This window comes from Phoca vitulina, unplaced genomic scaffold (assembly GCF_004348235.1).
Source record: "Phoca vitulina isolate PV1807 unplaced genomic scaffold, GSC_HSeal_1.0 scaffold105, whole genome shotgun sequence".
In the NCBI taxonomy this organism is placed as follows: domain Eukaryota; kingdom Metazoa; phylum Chordata; class Mammalia; order Carnivora; family Phocidae; genus Phoca; species Phoca vitulina.
The window spans coordinates 98,498-116,157 of NW_022589808.1; the positions used below are offsets into that span (position 1 = coordinate 98,498).

Here is a 17,660-nt window from a genome sequence, read left to right on the forward strand (position 1 = left end):
TAAAAACCACAATGAAATATCACGTTATACCTGCTTAGATGGCCATTATACCCCCTCCCCCACCAGAAACCACTAACAAGTATTAGAGAAGATGTGGAGAAATTGGAACCCTTGTATACTGTTGATGAGAATGCAAAATGGTGTGGCCACTGTGGAAAATAATATGGTGATTCCTCAGGTAATTAAAAATAGAAGAATTACCATCTGTTCCAGCAATTCCACTTCTGGGTATTTATTCAAAGGAAACAAGATCATTATCTTAAAAAGCTACCTGTACCATGTTCACTGCAGCATTATTTCTAATAACCAAGAAGTAGAAACAACCTAAATGTCCATCAACAGACAAATGGATAAAGAAAAGGTAGTATATGCATACCATAAAATATTACTCAGCATTAAAAAAGAAGGAAATCCTACAAAATGTTACAACATGAATGAGCTAGAAGTGCATTATGCTAAGTGCAATCAGCCACTCAGAAGGACAAATGTTGTAGGATTCCATTTATATGAGGTATACAATATGGCCAAATTCATAGAATCAGAGGGTAGAATAGTGGTTGTCCGTATTCCTCTTCAATAGGCATAAAGTTCAGTTATGCGAGATACGTAAGTTCTAGAGATCTGCTGTACGACATTGTGCCTCTAGTTCACAATACTGTCCTGTACATTTCCAATTTTGTTAAAGGGCTAGACATTTTAAATGTTATTACTACAATACGAAAATTAATAGATATATATTTTAATACACAGCATGTCTCAGCATTGAACTTTTCATATTGAAAATAGAAGTATCAATTAACTCAAAGTTACAGTGACTACGTAAGTCATCCGGGAAGATTAACAGAGAATGCAGACAAATAGAAAAGAGCTTGGGGTAAAACCATGAAATCTGATCTGAATTAAATGATCAGTTATTCCCCTTCCCTAAATGGAGAGTGAAGTTTGTGTAATATGGAAAATATTTCTCACTCAGCATGCCCTCGTGGAATCTGAGCTGTTCAGGTTTTCGTCCACATCTCTCCTCTTCTCGTTTGTCCATCTGTCCTGCCCAGCAGCTAACCTGCCTCCATGGAAATGCAGTTGGCAGTGTGTGAGGGGCCACTGCGTGTGTGGGCATGTGCCACTGGAAGATTGGGTCAGGTGAGGAAGGACTTTATTGCTTATGAAAGGAAGCAGCTTCTTGGAAAGGCTGCCACCAAATTTGCCCAGATGTCCTAGAAGCGCTAAGGCATCCTCTGACAAAATAATTCAAACTCATGTTTCTGTGTTCCCTCTCATAACGTCAGATGAGCCACAAAGTTAGATAAATAGAGCTGGTCACCAAAAAGGGGAAATGACTCTTATTTATGAAGGAATGTACCAAAAGTTAAGGACAAGCATCAAGGGCTAGTGCGGTACTCCAGGGGATAGGCCTGGTGGGGAGCCATGAAGGGTATGGGAGGAAGGGCTTCCAGAGAGAGCAGAGAGGGCAGCTGTTTGGAGTGGACCATCTGATAGGAGCTGTAGGTCTGGCAGCAGACCCACAGCGACCCAGCAGGAAGAGCCAGGGGGGATAACTCCCCCACCTACCCCTCTCCTCCTGCCTTGCCTGGAGCTGCCTGCCTACGCCCCTGTTGGCTGAATCCAGTCAGATGGTGGAGGCAAGGGAGCCCATGGCTGCAGTCTGTGTGGGGACCCAGGCAGGGAAGGGGGAAGCCCGGATCTGGACTTGGAGAGCCCAGTGGACAATCTCCTGCCCAGCTTACCATGGTGTGCTTCTCTTGGATTTTCCTCTGGGCCTCTTTTGCTGAGCATGGTTTTTGAGTACTTCATCCTCAAGATGTGGACAAGCCTGTCTATCTGAAATGACCAGCTTATGGCCTGGCGGATACCACCACCCCGCGGATGGGAGCAGGGGCTGAATGTTTGACTTGGGTACAAAGACTGAAAGAAAGTATGGAGAGCTCAAGTGAGTGATTGTCTGGGCAGTGCTCATTTAATAAGCACGGGCAGACGTGGATGTCTTGCCAGGGCCAGGATGAAAGCTAGCCTGCTCCAACAATTCGCTAAAACATACTTCGGTCCCTGAGAGTGCAGACACTGGTATGTGTACGTCCACCCAGAGGATCCTTCACACTGCACAACATGCTTCTTCTCAGGAGTTTCACCGAGTGCATTAAATCTCTCTCTGGCTTGACCCGAGTTGCTCAAATATCTGTCCTTTGAGCTTGAAATATCAAGTGTGTGCTCGTGTGTGCAGAAGCCCATCCCGAAGGCACCTTCACTCACTGGTCTGGAAACCTTGGACCAGGGAAGATCTGGATGGAATCATCTTGGGCTGGCTGAGGAACTGAGGGTCACTGAAGCCTGACTTGATGTTTGGAAGTCGAAAATGTCCACTTCTTGCAAAGAGGGCATGCGTTGTTCTGTCCAGATGGTTCCCAAAGACTTCTGGGAGGAAGGAGGCTCCCTCGGCTTCCCCAAGCCTGATCAGGGAGTAATGATCATGTAATGAGCTCTCAAAGTTAAAAGCAGAGACTGATGCCGCCCTAGTTTCTACTCTCTCTCCCCTGAAATCAGGGACTAACATATGCTTCACCAGCTTCACTGTGTCTCTGCATGTTCTGGAAGGGTGGGTGTTAAAGTCTCTAAAGAAAAACTGGCTTTGTGGGGCATTAGGACAAGCACACTGCAAACCATAACCGGATTTCCCTGCGAGAATTCAAAATGGTAAAGTACTAGGTTGTAGTGAAGAAACAAGATAATGTACGTGAAGAACCAGTTATGATGCCATAGACAGTGTGCATTCAAGAAACGGCTGCTGTGCTTGAGAAAGTCAGGCTGAAATTCTGTGGCAGGAAAAGAACAGCTCTGTAATAACTCTTTGATTCCCTAATCCCCGACCCCAGGGAGCTTCACCTTTATCATCTAGAACCTAAAATTAGTGATGCCTTTTTGGTCTTCTCTAGAGCCAAAATTTCCAAGGAATCCATGCTCTATTTGCTAGCCTTACTTTAACAAACACTTTAACAACGGGTCAGATTTAATCTGGAACATATAGTGGGAAAGAAGAATTGATTTGTACATTGGCGAAATATACATATAATTAAAAACCAGAAAGATCTTCACATTGACAAAGGGTGGAAAAAGCATTGAAAATGGAAACAAATGCCCACTGGAATTGGATCCTGACTGCTCCGCTTTCTACGTAAGTGGCAGCAAACTCTATAACGAATGCTATTTCTTTTTAATGGAACATAGTACTCGTATTGCTGTGCTCTCCATCTGATATTGGGGAGAGAATTCATTTCAAAAGCTTAATTTATGCAAAGGGCTTTTAAGGCAAAGAGGCCTTATGTGTTACTAAGGTGCCTTTTATTTCCAGGGATAGCAAGGCAGCAATAGTGGAAGAGAGCTCTCTTCTTGCCTACACGAGCTTTCCCTGCCAAGCTGCTTGCTTCTAATACAATGCAATATACTCTCTTCTGCTTCGAGACGATACATTCTTCTCAGGGACTTTTTTCTTTTAATGTTCTACTTAGGTGCTATGAGTTGAGAATACTATGAGGTCGATTAACTTGACTCTTTCACGTAAGTGATGCTGGGACTCAAATAAAATATAACTCCACTTCCCAAATAAGTTGGAGAATAAAACTGCAACATGCAACAGATATTTTGATTTTTCAATCTATGAGAGATCTCAATTTCAGTGAGATAGCTCAGTGTTTCCAACTGATTCCCGGGCAGACGTATTACCCGGGGCCCAACGTGTGAGAACATGGACTGTGTTATTTAGGGAACCAGAAAACATTCTGCAGATGAGCTTGCTTACCACACAGAGTCCCTCGCTTGTTTATTATAACGTTGATTTTCTGAAGGTCAAGTCCTCTCAATTGTCCTACATATGTTGCCTCATCTGCTGCAGAAAAAGCCTGAGCCTCAAATGCTGCAAGTTTTCAATTCCCAACCTGCTGAGGATCTTTCTCAGCCTTTCATATCACTCGAGAGGGAGAGACTTCATGAGGAATAAAGAGGCTAGAACTGTTTCTGAGCAGTGGACAAAGCTACCAGGTGCCCCTCCAGCTCAGGATAAAGACGAAGCTGGTGGTTGTCGAAGCTTGGAGGCCCGGGGTTGCAAATTGTTGCTCTCTATGCTCACAAACCCACTGGCCTCCAGATTCTAACATAATAGCTCTACAAGATTGATTTAGTGAAGGGGGCGTGGAATTGCTTGGGTGGTGTTCCAGAGGGCATAGGGGTCGCAGAGGTGGTTGTACAATGGATGTGCGAAACCAAGAGATCCAAACGAATCCATGGAAACCACGGGAGGCCACCGGTCAGATCCTGCAACTTGCTGTCCAGTGTGCCGTGCACTTGAGTAGAGATGTGGGTTTGCCCTGTGTGGCATACTGTGGCGTACCACTTGGTGTCAGTTAGGTCGCCCCTGGAGCAATGTGATTGTGTCAAGTGTCCCTGTCATCAGGTCTCAGTCAATGGAGAAGTTGGAGGGCATAACCTCCCCAGTATTTTTCCTTCTTGTGATAGTGTTACTTCTACCTACTGAAACCCCAGGGGAATGGGGTTGTGATAAAATAGGAGCCCCACAGACATGCAGAGATCGTTTACCGTGCAAGCCAGAAACTCTTGGATCATTATAGGGATTTAAAGGATTCAATTAGTCCTTTAGGACATACGATTCTCTTAGTTGTAAGAGAAGAATGCTCACACATTTTCTCAAGAATCTAGAAATCAGTGAGAAACATTTATCCAAGCTACCTTTATTTGTTCCTGATGCAGGTGTATCCTTATGAAAGATGTTGGGATTCACGAAAGCTTAGATGTCTCAAAAAGGCCAGAAAAATCTGCGTCAGGTAGAGAAATTCTCCGTGCCAGAGTAGGCCTCCTCTCTGTGTATTTCCACCCACCATCCCTGCTTCCCCAAAGCCACCTGGGGACGGTCTGTGATTTCCCTGGAGGATGGTGTCCAGAAAGCCCAGTGAGATGCTATCGGTTGGTTGCTGCCTCCATCGCCACGCGCCTGACGAGTCATAGGGACGGGGGAGGGGGTACCATTTTAAAATGAAACATTTCGATGTGTGTGGGGACTGCTTTGAACATCATCTTTGTTTTCAAGACCTATTTAAAGAGTTGGTGGGATGGATCTCTTCTATTCTTGTGAAAGCTGTCCCTTCAACCAGGAACCACAGGTCTTACACTCCAGTCGCTTTTACAAGGTGTGTGTGAAGCCCTGCCGAAGACGCCCTGACCCCCAGCCTCTCGCGCAGGGATCCTGGGTGCTGGGCGCTGCTGAGAGTTACCCTAGTGGGTGGCCACAGCACCAGGATGCCACGATGGACTGTTCAGGATAGCAGGATGGACACCACCTGGAAGTCACAGGCGCTGGGCATCTACGCAGATGACCAGATTGGTCATGTCTGCACGAGTTACCTTTGTTCCATACTGGGTGACTGGAGGCTCTAGGAAGCTCCTTTCTGAGTCCAGGTCCACCTGGAGTTGACAAGGTTTGCCCAAGGAGCAACTTTCTGACCCTGACCATCATCAGCCTACTACCCAGGAAGAGAGGAAGTCTAGCTCCAGGCCAGGGAGGTTGAGAAGAGCCATCCTTTATTTACTTACTTCTTGCACCAAACCCAGTATTTACAAGTGGAGCTACATGCCACGAACTTACTGACCCTTATTTGTGTTAATATGACATAACCAAGACAAGATGTGATATATATGGGTGATAGAGCAAGCGACAGGTGTACATCTAATTGTGTTGATAATTTGTGAGTAAATTATATTGGCCATTCTCTGTAATGATTTATAGTGTATCAGAATGTGATACGAGCCCATGAATGAATGTCATGTTGTCCCTAAGACATATATACATACACATACATTATATACATGTTAATATCTATATATTTGGATATACATGTGTGCATGTATGTGTATGTGTGTGAGTAGCTAAGTCTAGGTGAGTGCCTGTGAATTAAATGGCTACAAACCTATCACTTCTATGGCAAATCACTAAGGTATTCCTTAGCAGTGAACATAGTTTTTCACATAATTTTATTATATCCTTTAAAGATAGCATTAGTGTTAATTAAATAGATCCACAGGTAAAATGTATTCTGTGGGAGTATTTTTGACATCTTTGCTTATTAAACTTGGCAGACATTAAGTTAGTATTTTCATTTGAATAAACCCCCTCAGTATGCACCACAACTTAAAATATATTCTAAACATAAAGCACTTTGGTACTCCACGCTATCCTATAACTTCTCACCACACTGAATGCTGCAGCATTTCATAGAGTTAATTTTTAAATACAAGCATGACTCTCAACCTTGATTGTGGTTTCCACGCTCATTTCCAGTTCCATCCAAGCTTTTGGTGACTTGCTATTTCCCTCCGTCGGTGCCACTTGGTGTTCAGATAGCACCATCTGTAATAATCCAAAGTAATGGGTAGACATGACTCATGCCCCCTCCCAGCGTCTGTGAGGAAGGAGCTCACGGACTCTTCAGAAGGTGACCCTGAAACCCTGTGCAGCCACAAAGGCAACAGCAGGTCAGAAACGGAGTCAAGCTGGTGCGTCCGGTAATAAGGGGGCTTTACCCAAAGCCTGGGCTTCACACACATTGAGGGTCAAGTGCAGCCCCGGTGAGGATGCCCCCGCTATGCTGTCTTTGAACAGCAAAGCGTGGGCTCTGAATAGTCATCTTTGAAGGTAGCCCAGATGGCCAAGCGAGGCTCCGTCTGCTCACCCCTAACCAGATACAGCATGAGCCAGGACGAGGGTCCCACGAAGAGGAAACTGTGGAATGAACAGGCACTTTTTTATCATTCAGGTGGCATTTAACTCACTGTCACTGTCCCGTACACTGCTGCTCCCGTGTGTACTGCTTTTGATATTTGCTCGACCACCCTCGCCAGCCAAGCAGTCATCAAGCAGCGTGCATTCCACAACCACCCAGAAACCAGCATTTCACCAGTCTCCTTTCCCCACAAGTTAGAACAACGATAGTTTAAATTACATTGAAACTTTAATTACAGATACTTTTCCACTCAACATTTGAAAGCTGGGATTCCCTCCTTTTTTTGCATTAAGGCTGTCAGGATGGTTAAGCTAAACCCAGTGTCTTTCCCTATGTACATATCTACACTCAAGTCTCTTCTTTATTAATAATAGGTGTCTTGATTGCTGTCCCAAACCAACTCTGCACTGGATTCCAGGTCGTAACACGGTTTCAGGGGAGGACAGGAAGCGGTACAGTGGCAGGAAAAGCTGGAGCTTGATATCCGTCTAAGTGTAACTCAGAAATAGAATAATAATTATGAGGAAGAAAAGAAGAGGACTTAGCTGTCACCCTGCCCCCCCTACCAAACATACTAGCTCGCCACTCTCTGCGGTCTTAAAGTGCAATTACTCTTGAGAAGGCGCCCCGGCCTGGGATCCCACTGGCCAGAGTTCAAAGCAGAAACTTCAAACAGCGCGCTGCTCAGGACTCAGGCCGGGCGGGAGGGGGCTGGGCAGCAGAAAAGGAGCCACAGTTCTGGGGCATTCAAGTGCATCACAAGAAGCAGCACCCTTTCTTTTTTTGTAAAGAAAATCTGTCAATTGTAAGGAATCCTGGTTTGGAAAAATATAGCTTTTTAAAAACTTCTATCTGAGGATGTTCCAGTGTGGTAGAGTCAAAAGGCCGGCGAGCACAGCAAGGAGCAGGGGACAAGCGCTCCTCCCGGGCGCCCAGCTCCCGTACTGGTGACCCCGGTGGTCCTCGGAGAAGTCCTCGGCTCTGGGCGCAGAGGACGCACACTGGACTAAGGGCATCTGGTAGGAGGTGGCTCTCTTCTCGGGCCTGTCCGGACTGGACCCATCGCTGGGCCTCTGGCCGTTGAACAGCAGATAGCGGCCGCGGGCGTCCTGCTCCATTTTGAAGATCTCGTATTCGGTGTGAGGTAGTTTGATCCCCAGCGCTACGCAACCATTGGTGTGTGTCACGTCCTGCTGGACGCCCACCTGCCAGGAGCCCTCGGCCCCACACTCGTTCCCGTTGAAGACGTTGAGGAGCGACGCGGTGGCCGCGTCCATGGGGGTGACCTTCATGTGGTTCACTGCGAAGGAGAGAGGACAGGTCGGTGACTCGAAGGGTGGGGGGTGCGTGGTGCAGAAAGGCCATCTGCTCTAAACCCAACCCCACACAGCCACCCACCGGTCATAGCCCCCCCAAAAGCACCCCCCAGTGGTGAAAGTTCAGCGTGTGGACGTGAACGGTCATCACACCAAATATACTGCCGGTAGACCACATTCGGCGTGTAAGTGCGGGGCCCACACTGCCCCTGACTGCCTGCTAACGTGAACTCAAACTGTCACATACAGTGTCTCCAAGGAGTTGCCCTTGGTGACTCTGACTCTTTGGGATTGCCACAATATTTCAACACAAACTGGAATTTTGTTTTTATGAAAAGGTTTTGAGGTTTTTAAATAGTTTTGGTGTTGAACGCCTATACTAATTAGCAGTCTTGCAAATTCATACTGGTCCATATATCAGGCATCTAAAATGAACTAGGCTGCAAGCAAGAAAAATATCAGTGAATGTATTAAATAGAAATCCCAGCACTTAGAGAGGGCTGTTTCTGAAGGACCCCAGGGGACTATTTTATGTACACCACGACAGCTTCGGCGTGGAGCCAGACCAAGATGGTTGTTCTCTTGGCCACATCTAGCAAAGGTCCATCCTTCCTGGAGAAAATCTTCCTTCCTAAGTGGAGGATTAAGATGCCCTAGGTCTTATCTGGGTTATCAAAAATACTTCATATTAAATAGACTGAACCATGGAATGCTATCCTAGAAGGGGTCATACCCAGTATCTGAGCCACCTCTCTTTTGTCTGTGACATGACTGACACCATCTTAAAAAGATGTGTAAGTGTGAAAAGAAATTCTAGAAAAAGAAGCCACGAGACCTCCCTTGCTGACAACACCCTGGTGAATTTCACCCCTTACGTTCCTCACTTAGGTCATCAATAACAAATTCCAACCTCCCACCTCCAAGCACAGGACAACTTTCAAGTGCATGACAAACTCGGCGTTGGAAAGGACAATGCTGAGCACCTGAGGTGTAACACCTGCTCTTTATTGCTCACTCCAGAAAGCACACTGAATGCGGCAAGTAAGTGTGATGTTATCACAGGGCAGCTCAGAATCACCCTGAGCGGTGCACAAAAAAGGAAATGTGTAGGGGCGCCTGGGTGGCTCAGTCGGTTAAGCATCTGTCTTCGGCTCAGGTCCTGATCCCAGAGTTCCGGGATCGAGGCCCATGTCGGGCTCCCTGCTCAGTGGGGAGCCTGCTTCTCCCTCTCCCTCCCCCCACTTGTGCTCTCTTTAATAAACAAACAAACAAACAAATAGGAAAGGTGCAGGCATGAGGTTTCATTCCTAGTCACATACTCCCTGGCCACATCTGACAGCATGCATAACAGTGTGGGCCCTCCTGCACTGTGGCCCAAGGGCTGAGCCACCCCTGTTGGCCCCATTCTGAGCGGGGAACCTCGAAGGCTGATGTGAACGATGACCTTAAAGCAGAAAGGACTCCCTAATTTCTCCCTCAACATCTCCCCTTTCCCTCAGGCTCTGCCTGGACAAAAAGGTCCCCAAACTGCTCAGTTTCTCAGCCACTGGGCTGTTACTTTGGGAGTCGAGGCAGGAGCCCTACCTTTGAACACAAACTCCGTTCCTCCCATGACCCTGGAGGAGTGCACCCCCCGGCTGTAGCGGCCCTTGGCATAGATGGTGAAGGTGGGGTGCTTGCAGACGGGGTCGGAGTAGTGGTAGTAATGCCCTTCCCAGGTGTTATTGTTGTCATGGAAGATGAAGTGGCGCGTGAGGAAGAGGACCTCGGGCCGCACCTCGCAGCGCTGGCTCACCCACTCGCCGTGCAGGCCGACGGTCAGGTCAGCCTTGGGGGGCAGGAGGGGCGGGCGGTGCTCATCTGACCTGTGGATGATGCGGCAGGCGATGCAGGCATGGTCGTGGTTCTGGAGACAAGAGACACACACACGGATAGACCTTTGTCTTCATGACAGAGCAGTGCACACATGCTCCCTTCAAAGGAGGCTCACCAGTGGGACCGGGCAGGGCCCCCCGGGGCTCCGTCACTTGTCACCTGCGGACCCGAGAGGCACCTGGGGCTAGGCCCTCGGGCACAGATGGGAGGGTGGTGGGGTGTGTGTGTGCGCACGCGCAAGTGTGGGCTCACAAGCGCACATGTGTGTTTGGCTGACATCAGGGACTTGTCTAAATATGTCAGCTGGGATGTGTACTCTCTTTAGAATCCTATCACATGTCCCAGACACTTGACTTCGGCAAGGCTAGCGTCACCTCATACCCACTGGGAAGGCTGCAATGAAAAAAATCTGAAAAGAACAGTGTGGACAAGGGCGGGGCAAACTGAAACCCGGGTGCACTGCTGGTGGGAAGATAAAATGGTGCAGTGGCTGAGGAAAAGAACTCCGATATGATGCAGCAATCCCTCCTCTGGTTTATGTCCAAAGGACACCAGGGTCTTGAAGAGACAGTCATTCAGCCATGTTCCTAGCAGCGTATTCACATGGCCAAATGATGAAAACGACCCAGTATACATCCGCGGGTGAATGGAGAAACAAGATGTGGTCCACACATACCATGAAAGATTATTCAATCTGGAAAAAGGAAAGGGATTCTGACCCAGGCTGCAACACAGATGAGCCTTGACGACATGATGCTAAGTGAAATAAGCCAGACACCAGAGGACAAATACCGTACCATCTCAATCGCACTTCTATGAGGGACCCAGAGTGATCAAATTCAGAGACAGAAAGTAGAATCCTGGTGGCCAGGGGCTGGGGGAGGGGAGATGGGGAGCTCGTGTTTAATGGGGACACAGCCTTGGGTCAGGAAGATGAAAAAATTCTTTGGATGGATGGGGGAGATGGTCGCACAACCCTGTGAATGTACTTAATGCCACTGAGCTGGACACCTCAAATGGCTAAGATGGAAATGCTATGTGTATTTTACAATCAGATTTTTCCCTTTAAAAAACAACTATGAGACACACAAAACTAAAAAAAAAGGCCAGCCTTCCAGTTGCTGGGATGACAAAGGGAGCTGTGTAGTAAAGCAGGGGTCCTTTCAAAGGAAGGCATAAAGGAGGAGGCCAGCAAGAGGGCAGGGGCCGAGACCTCAGCGAAGCCAGCCTGCACACCTGTCATCCATTTGCGTCTGGGGCCTCGGGGTTTGACGGTTTACGGGCTCTTAATTTGCTTCCTGCTTTATAGCTTTAAGCCGTTTACTTAGTACAAGATAGCTGCAGCTCGGCCTTTCAGGGGCTGCCTCCCTGGGCGTCTGCTTTAGAACACTCCCACAGCCTCGGGGACAACGCTGTCTGTCCACAGCTGTGGCTGAGAAATCCTCCAAGGAGCAGAGATGGCCAGAGGCTGCCAGTCGTGCAAACGTCGTTTGCCCAGAGGGCTCGGGGCTCCCCTCAAAATGCCACAGTCTGGAAGGCAGGACAGCTGGGTTCTGGGCCATACCTGCCATTGCCTGGCTGTTTGATCGAAGCCACGGGACACCCGTGTGCGGTGGCAGGAGGGTAACAGTCGTAGCCCACAGTCGGGGGGACAGCTCGTGGACACTGGCCTTGGGCCCCTCCAGCCATGGGATCCATGGCGTGCAGCAGCTCCCTGGTGTGGCCTCAGGCCTGACCACAGGCACTGACAGGAACGCCCAGGAGGGCATGCCCGTGCTTCCGAGAGCCGGAAATCCGGATTGCCAAGGCCTCTCCTTGTTCAGCAGTGACTCAATGTGACGCTGCAGTTGTCTGGCTAGGTGCTCGGAGATCTCAGAGAGTGGGCGGGCGGGAGAGGGCTCTCGGCCGCCATGCCTCTACAGCCTCCTCCAAGGAGAACTCAAAGCTCGCCAACTTGTTGTTGTGCTCATCAGAGGAGCCTAGAGCTGTAACTTAGGGGAGAGAGGGCTTCCTTTGCTAACACCGTTCGTGGCTTGTAGATGATAAGATCAAGTGGACAGCCACAGAGTGAGATGAAGTTTCTCTTTCGTTTCATTCCCCACAAATGGGTTTGCTATCTGTAATTCGGGGATTTAACATCATTTGTGGCCACTTCATTTCTGGCCATTCTAAGATAGTCTCATTCCCTGGTAAGATTTGTCTCCTCAAACACCAATATCAATTTGGGAACCTCCCAGAAAGCTTCTTGGACGGGGCAGAGCGGGTGGGAGAACAGGGGTCTTCGTTCTCACAAGAGCTATTGCCCCCAGCATTAACATCAGGGATTAAGTGCTCTTCCGTCAGAACAGGAACAGGCTCGGTGAGAGGAGGTGGGCACAGCCCTTGGGCCCAGGCTGTCTCGGAAAGGTGCCGTGGTAGCGTGTGGAGTCCAAGTGGTGCTTTTAAGAACAACGGCACAGAGGCCTGACCTTGGAGATGGGGACCCGGCTGAAGCATTTCTGTTCGTCAGCAGAGAAAAGCAAGCTACAAGCAAGGGAAGCTTGCCGTCCATCAGCTGGATCTGTGAGAATTTAGGGACAGAGTGGGAGGAACCTGGCCCTTAGCTATTAGTGTTGCCAAATTCCTATTTTTTTTTTTTATTGTGGTAAAATATGACATAAAACTTATCATCTTAACCCTTTTAATAGTTCAGTGGTGCTAAGCACATTCACACTGTTGTGCAACCATCACCACCGTCCATTTCTAGAACTTTTTCATCTTCCCAAATTGAAACTCTGTACCCAATAGACACCAACTCCCCGTTGTTTCAATCTCAGCCCTTGGCAACCACCATTCAACTTTCCGTCTCTATGGATTTGTCTACCCTAGGTACCTCACAGAAGTGAAAGCACACAGAATCTGTCCTTTTTGTGACTGGCTTATTTCACTTAGCATAATATCCTCAAGGTTTGTCCATGTTGTAGCCTGTGTCAGAATTTCCTTTCGTTTTAAGGCTGAATAATATTTCAATGTATGTATGCACCACTTTTGTTTATCCATTCATCAGCTGATGAACACTCCATTTTTTGGCTACTGTGAATAATGATGCTATGAGCATAGGTGTACAATCTATTTAAGACCCCACTTTCAATTCTTTTGGGCACACACTCAGAAGTGAAATTTCTGGATCATACCATAATTCTGTGTTTAACTTTTGGAGGAACCACCACCATACTGTTTTTCCACAGTAGCTGCACCATTTTACATTCCCACCCACGGTGTGCAAAGGTTCCAATTTCTCCACATCCTTGCCAACAATTATTTTTTTCTCTTTTTGATAATAGCCAATCAAATGGGTATAGTGTGATATCACACTGTAGTTTTGATTTGCATTTCCCTAATGATCAGTGATCTGGAGCATCTTTTCATGTGCTTACGGGCTATTTGTATATTTTCTCTGGAGACATGTCTATTCAAGTCCTTTGCCCATTTTTTAATAGGGTTGTTTTTCTTGTTATTGTTGAACTGACTAGTAACCTGTTGTAACAACTCTTGAGCAGGCATTAAGAAACCAAGATGTCATAAACATGGGTGGGACTTTTGGCCTCTCCGTAGATACTGTCACCAAGTGGACAGGTTTAGCCATGGTTAGGTAAGGGGGAACCTCTCTGTTGTATGGACAGATTTTTAAAAAATCTAATTTGTGCTCTTGATTCTAACCATCCTTGGCTGGAATAAAACTTGAAAGACCTATAGGAACAATTATGCGGAAGCAGAAATTAAGGCCCATATACTGGCTGTACCGTTTCTCTTTCGGGATGCTTTTCTTAAACAGCAGCTTTTCGGGGCGCCTGGGTGGCTCAGTCAGTTAAGCGTCTGCCTGCAGCTCAGGTCATGATCTCCAGGTCCTGGGATCAAGCCCCGCATCGGGCTCCCTGCTCAGCGGGAAGCCTGCTTCTCCCTTTGCTTGCTGTTCCCCCTGCTTGTGCTCTCTCTCTCTTGCTCTCTCTCAAATAAATACTTAAAAAAAAAAAAAACAGCAGTTTTTCAAAAAGAATAAATGGGAAGAGTTTTTCGTCATTAAGAGTGATGTGTACTCTGAAATATTATTTGCTTTATGAAATCCCTCTCCTTTTTGGTCCCTGCTCTGATACTTGATTCTCCTCTGAGAAGCTATCCTTTTGTAGGCCGTCCCATTGGGCTTCTACCTCACTCCCTTCCCTGAATCTTAGAAAGGGCTACTTTATTTATTTTTTATTTTTTCAAAGATTTTATTTATTTACTTGACAGAGAGAGAGAGCGAGAGCACAAGCAGGGGGAGTGGCAGGGAGAGGGAGAAGCAGGCTCTTCGTGGAGCAGGGAGCCCGATGCGGGACTCGATCCCAGGACCCCAGGATCATGACCTGAGCCGAAGGCAGACACTTAACCGACTGAGCCACCCAGGTGCCCCAGAAAAGGCTACTTTAAAGTTAGGGTTTCTGTACACAGAAGATCTGAAGGTTAAAGCAGAAGGACCAGAATGTGTTTCCTTGTTGCTACTCTTTACACCAACTATAAAAAGCTTTAATTCTGAAGGAGGAGGGGAGAAAAAAAGATCCCCATGTAATTAATTTCCTAAAATAAAACAATCAAACTTATTCTAAAAATGAAAAATCAACCTTCAACTTCATAAGTGCGCAATGTCCTAGGCAAAGAGTGGGGTTTTGCTCACTCCGCATTCTGATTCCTGCAGGCGCCCTGGCAACACGCCAGCCGCCCCCAGCTTGCACGTACAGGATGTGAGTCTGAGGAAGCTCAAGTACACCATCCCCTTAGCTTTCCAACCTCTCGAAGAGACCATGGGTACACGTTACAGATGAGGCCACCAAGGCACAGAGAGATTGAATAGCATGGCCCAGATGACTTTACAAGCCAAAAGTAGAGTCTGGAACATAATTTGGTCTTGGGGCTTACTGAGTGCTAATCCCTGGCCCCAGGCTGCCCCTCGGGCTGAGAACAGGTATCTCCCTATCAAGGACCCTGGTCCCTAGAAAAGGTCTTCCCTGGCCGATGGCTGATAGGGATTCTCCAGGCTTTCTCCTGTTCCCTGCCAACATTTATTTCTGGAGAGGTGGTTCGTCAACAACATTTGCCGACAGCATCCACTCATTTCCAGCGTCTTCCCAGAATGGAAGAAATCACTTGATATCATCTTGCCATGAACAGATCAACCAGAGAAGCAGGATGAATAAAACATTTCCTGGGCTAAAGGTTTTGCCCAAGGAGGAGGAGAAATGGCAACAGATGATGGAAAGTTCCTTTCACAGAGCTTTCTTCCATGGGATAAAAAACACATTTGTGTTTCTCAGGAAGAAACCTGCCAATGACTGAAGCTGAAAGCTTTTTTTGTTTTTTTTTTACAACTGCAATTCTCCATGCATTCGATTCCATTTCTACTGTAGGTATTCCTACACATGCAGTCTTCCCGGGGCCTCTCCATTTCACTGGAGAAGAACTTCATCAAGCTCTTGGAGGCCAAGACCAGAGTACTCTCCCTTTCTCCTACTTCCCATGACATCTGGGGGAGCGCGGCAGGTATGGTGAAGGCTCACAGGTGGCGGAACGCCGTCACTGGCTATTTAACAATATGAATAGAGTAGGCCAGTGGTCATCGCAAATGAGGAAAGCTGACCGCCTTGTGGAAGGGGCCTCTCGGGGTGCCTTTCAGATCTGGGGTCGCAGGAATTTATGGACTTGGGCTCATTTTGACCACCTCAGTGGGTCCTGATGATACCACTTTCAGGAGGAAGTAGAATAGCCATGGTCACACTTGTCGTGTGTCTCAAAGAGCAGCTTTCAGAGCTGCTGGAAGTGGCTGGCAGTAGCCATGAAGGGACAGGGGATGAAAGGATGATGGAAGGACACAAGAAGGGTGAGCTGCCGACGTCTCAGGCCTCACATTTGTCTCCTGACCGCTTAGTGAGACAAAAGTCAACTCAACACTGTCCTGGAGTTAAGAAGGGGCACTTGGGGGGGGAGGGGGTCCCTGGGAGCAACCCTTCATTTTTGAGAAAGAGGTTTTCTAAGAAGTTTAGAATCCAAGAAGTTAGCTCACAAAGGCCTTTCCAGTTTACAAAACATTAGTAAATCACACCAAAGATAAGTTTGCTTCCACCTTGCCTATACACACACACTACATACAGACTCAACAGCCAGATAGCAAGGGCCATGAGAAGCCAGTTCTTTAAAACAAAGGACTTCAAGAATGATTTCGGAAAAAAATTTCTGACTGATGTTTTTACTTGTTTGTTTCTTCTACTCCATCAATTTAAATTCATTTCAATAGTTAAAGTAGATTCATTTTAATAATGACATTAAATCGACTCCAGGTAAAGATGGCGGAGCGCGGTTACAGCTTTTCGCTGACTACATTCAGCCCATCTGGTAAACTTGTCCAGATTGAATATGCTTTGGCTGCTGTAGCTGGAGGAGCCCCTTCAGTGGGAATTAAAGCTGCAAATGGTATGGTATTAGCAACTGAGAAGAAACAGAAATCCATTCTGTATGACGAGCGAAGTGTACACAAAGTGGAACCAATTACCAAGCATACAGGCCTGGTGTATAGTGGCATGGGCCCACATTACAGAGTGCTCGTGCACAGAGCTCGAAAACTAGCTCAGCAATACTATCTCGTTTACCAAGAACCCATTCCCACAGCGCAGCTGGTACAGAGAGTAGCTTCAGTGATGCAAGAATACACTCAGTCAGGTGGTGGTCGTCCATTTGGAGTTTCCCTACTAATTTGTGGTTGGAATGAGGGGCGACCATATTTATTTCAGTCAGATCCATCTGGACCTTACTTTGCCTGGAAAGCTACAGCAATGGGAAAGAACTATGTGAATGGGAAGACTTTCCTCGAGAAAAGATATAATGAAGACCTGGAACTTGAAGATGCCATTCATACACCCATATTAACCCTAAAGGAAAGCTTTGAAGGGCAAATGACAGAAGACAACATAGAGGCTGGAATCTGCAATGAAGCCGGATTCAGGAGGCTCACTCCGACTGAAGTTAAGGATTACTTGGCGGCCATAGCATAATAACTAAGTGACTGAAAAATCCGGAATTTCAGATAATCCCTCTACTTAAACATGTTTAAAGTATGTTTTGTTTTGCAGACTTTTTGCATACTTATTTCTACATGGTTTAATGGACTGATGTTTTTAAAATGACACTTATAAATCATAATAAACTGTTAAATCCAAAAAAAAAAAAAGATAACATTAAATCTACTCTAAATCCAGAGGGGCCCTCCCCTCAGGTCTGGCCTTCTCCCCCTCCTCCACACTCCCCGCCAGTGCTGGGCCAGCACCCCTGCATACTACAGGCCTACTCCAGACTTTCTGAACGGTTGACTTCTGGCACGCCTGGGCTCTCACTCAGTCCTCTGGGCTCTCTTGCCTTTTAAGGGAGGAACTGTTTACCACTTACACTGTCCCTGACAACAAGTATTTCCTGGTCGGCTAACTCCTTAAACAAAGCAACCTTGCAATTCTGTTTATCTGCTGAAATACCCTGGAGTCAAGAAATACTGAACTGTTTCTGCAAGAAAAGTGGACGCCAGCCGTTGTGGGGTACAGCGAACGACTGCACGACACTTCATACTTAGGCCCAAATCAAAGGTCCACACAGGCAATCCTTTCCGAGT

The 17,660-nt window shown here is 47.1% G+C and overlaps 2 protein-coding genes across 2 annotated transcripts in view; one reads left to right on the forward strand and one right to left on the reverse strand.

The window, feature by feature from the left end:
* Window positions 1–373: 373 nt before the first annotated feature.
* Window positions 374–17,660, reverse strand: part of APCDD1 (APC down-regulated 1) — a 39,095-nt gene continuing 21,808 nt past the window's right edge. Inside the window, exons 4-5 of the mRNA XM_032397847.1 lie at window positions 9,704–10,025; window positions 374–8,103 (exon numbers count right to left, since the gene is read on the reverse strand). Of these exons, the coding sequence (XP_032253738.1) occupies window positions 7,652–8,103; window positions 9,704–10,025 (774 nt within the window). The 3' untranslated portion in view covers window positions 374–7,651. The remainder of the gene's footprint in view (window positions 8,104–9,703; window positions 10,026–17,660) is intronic.
* LOC116627886 (proteasome subunit alpha type-2-like) lies at window positions 14,412–17,214 on the forward strand. The gene has a single exon (XM_032397848.1). It carries the CDS (start codon window positions 16,321–16,323, stop codon window positions 17,050–17,052), a length of 732 nt encoding a protein of 243 aa, XP_032253739.1. The 5' UTR covers window positions 14,412–16,320; the 3' UTR covers window positions 17,053–17,214.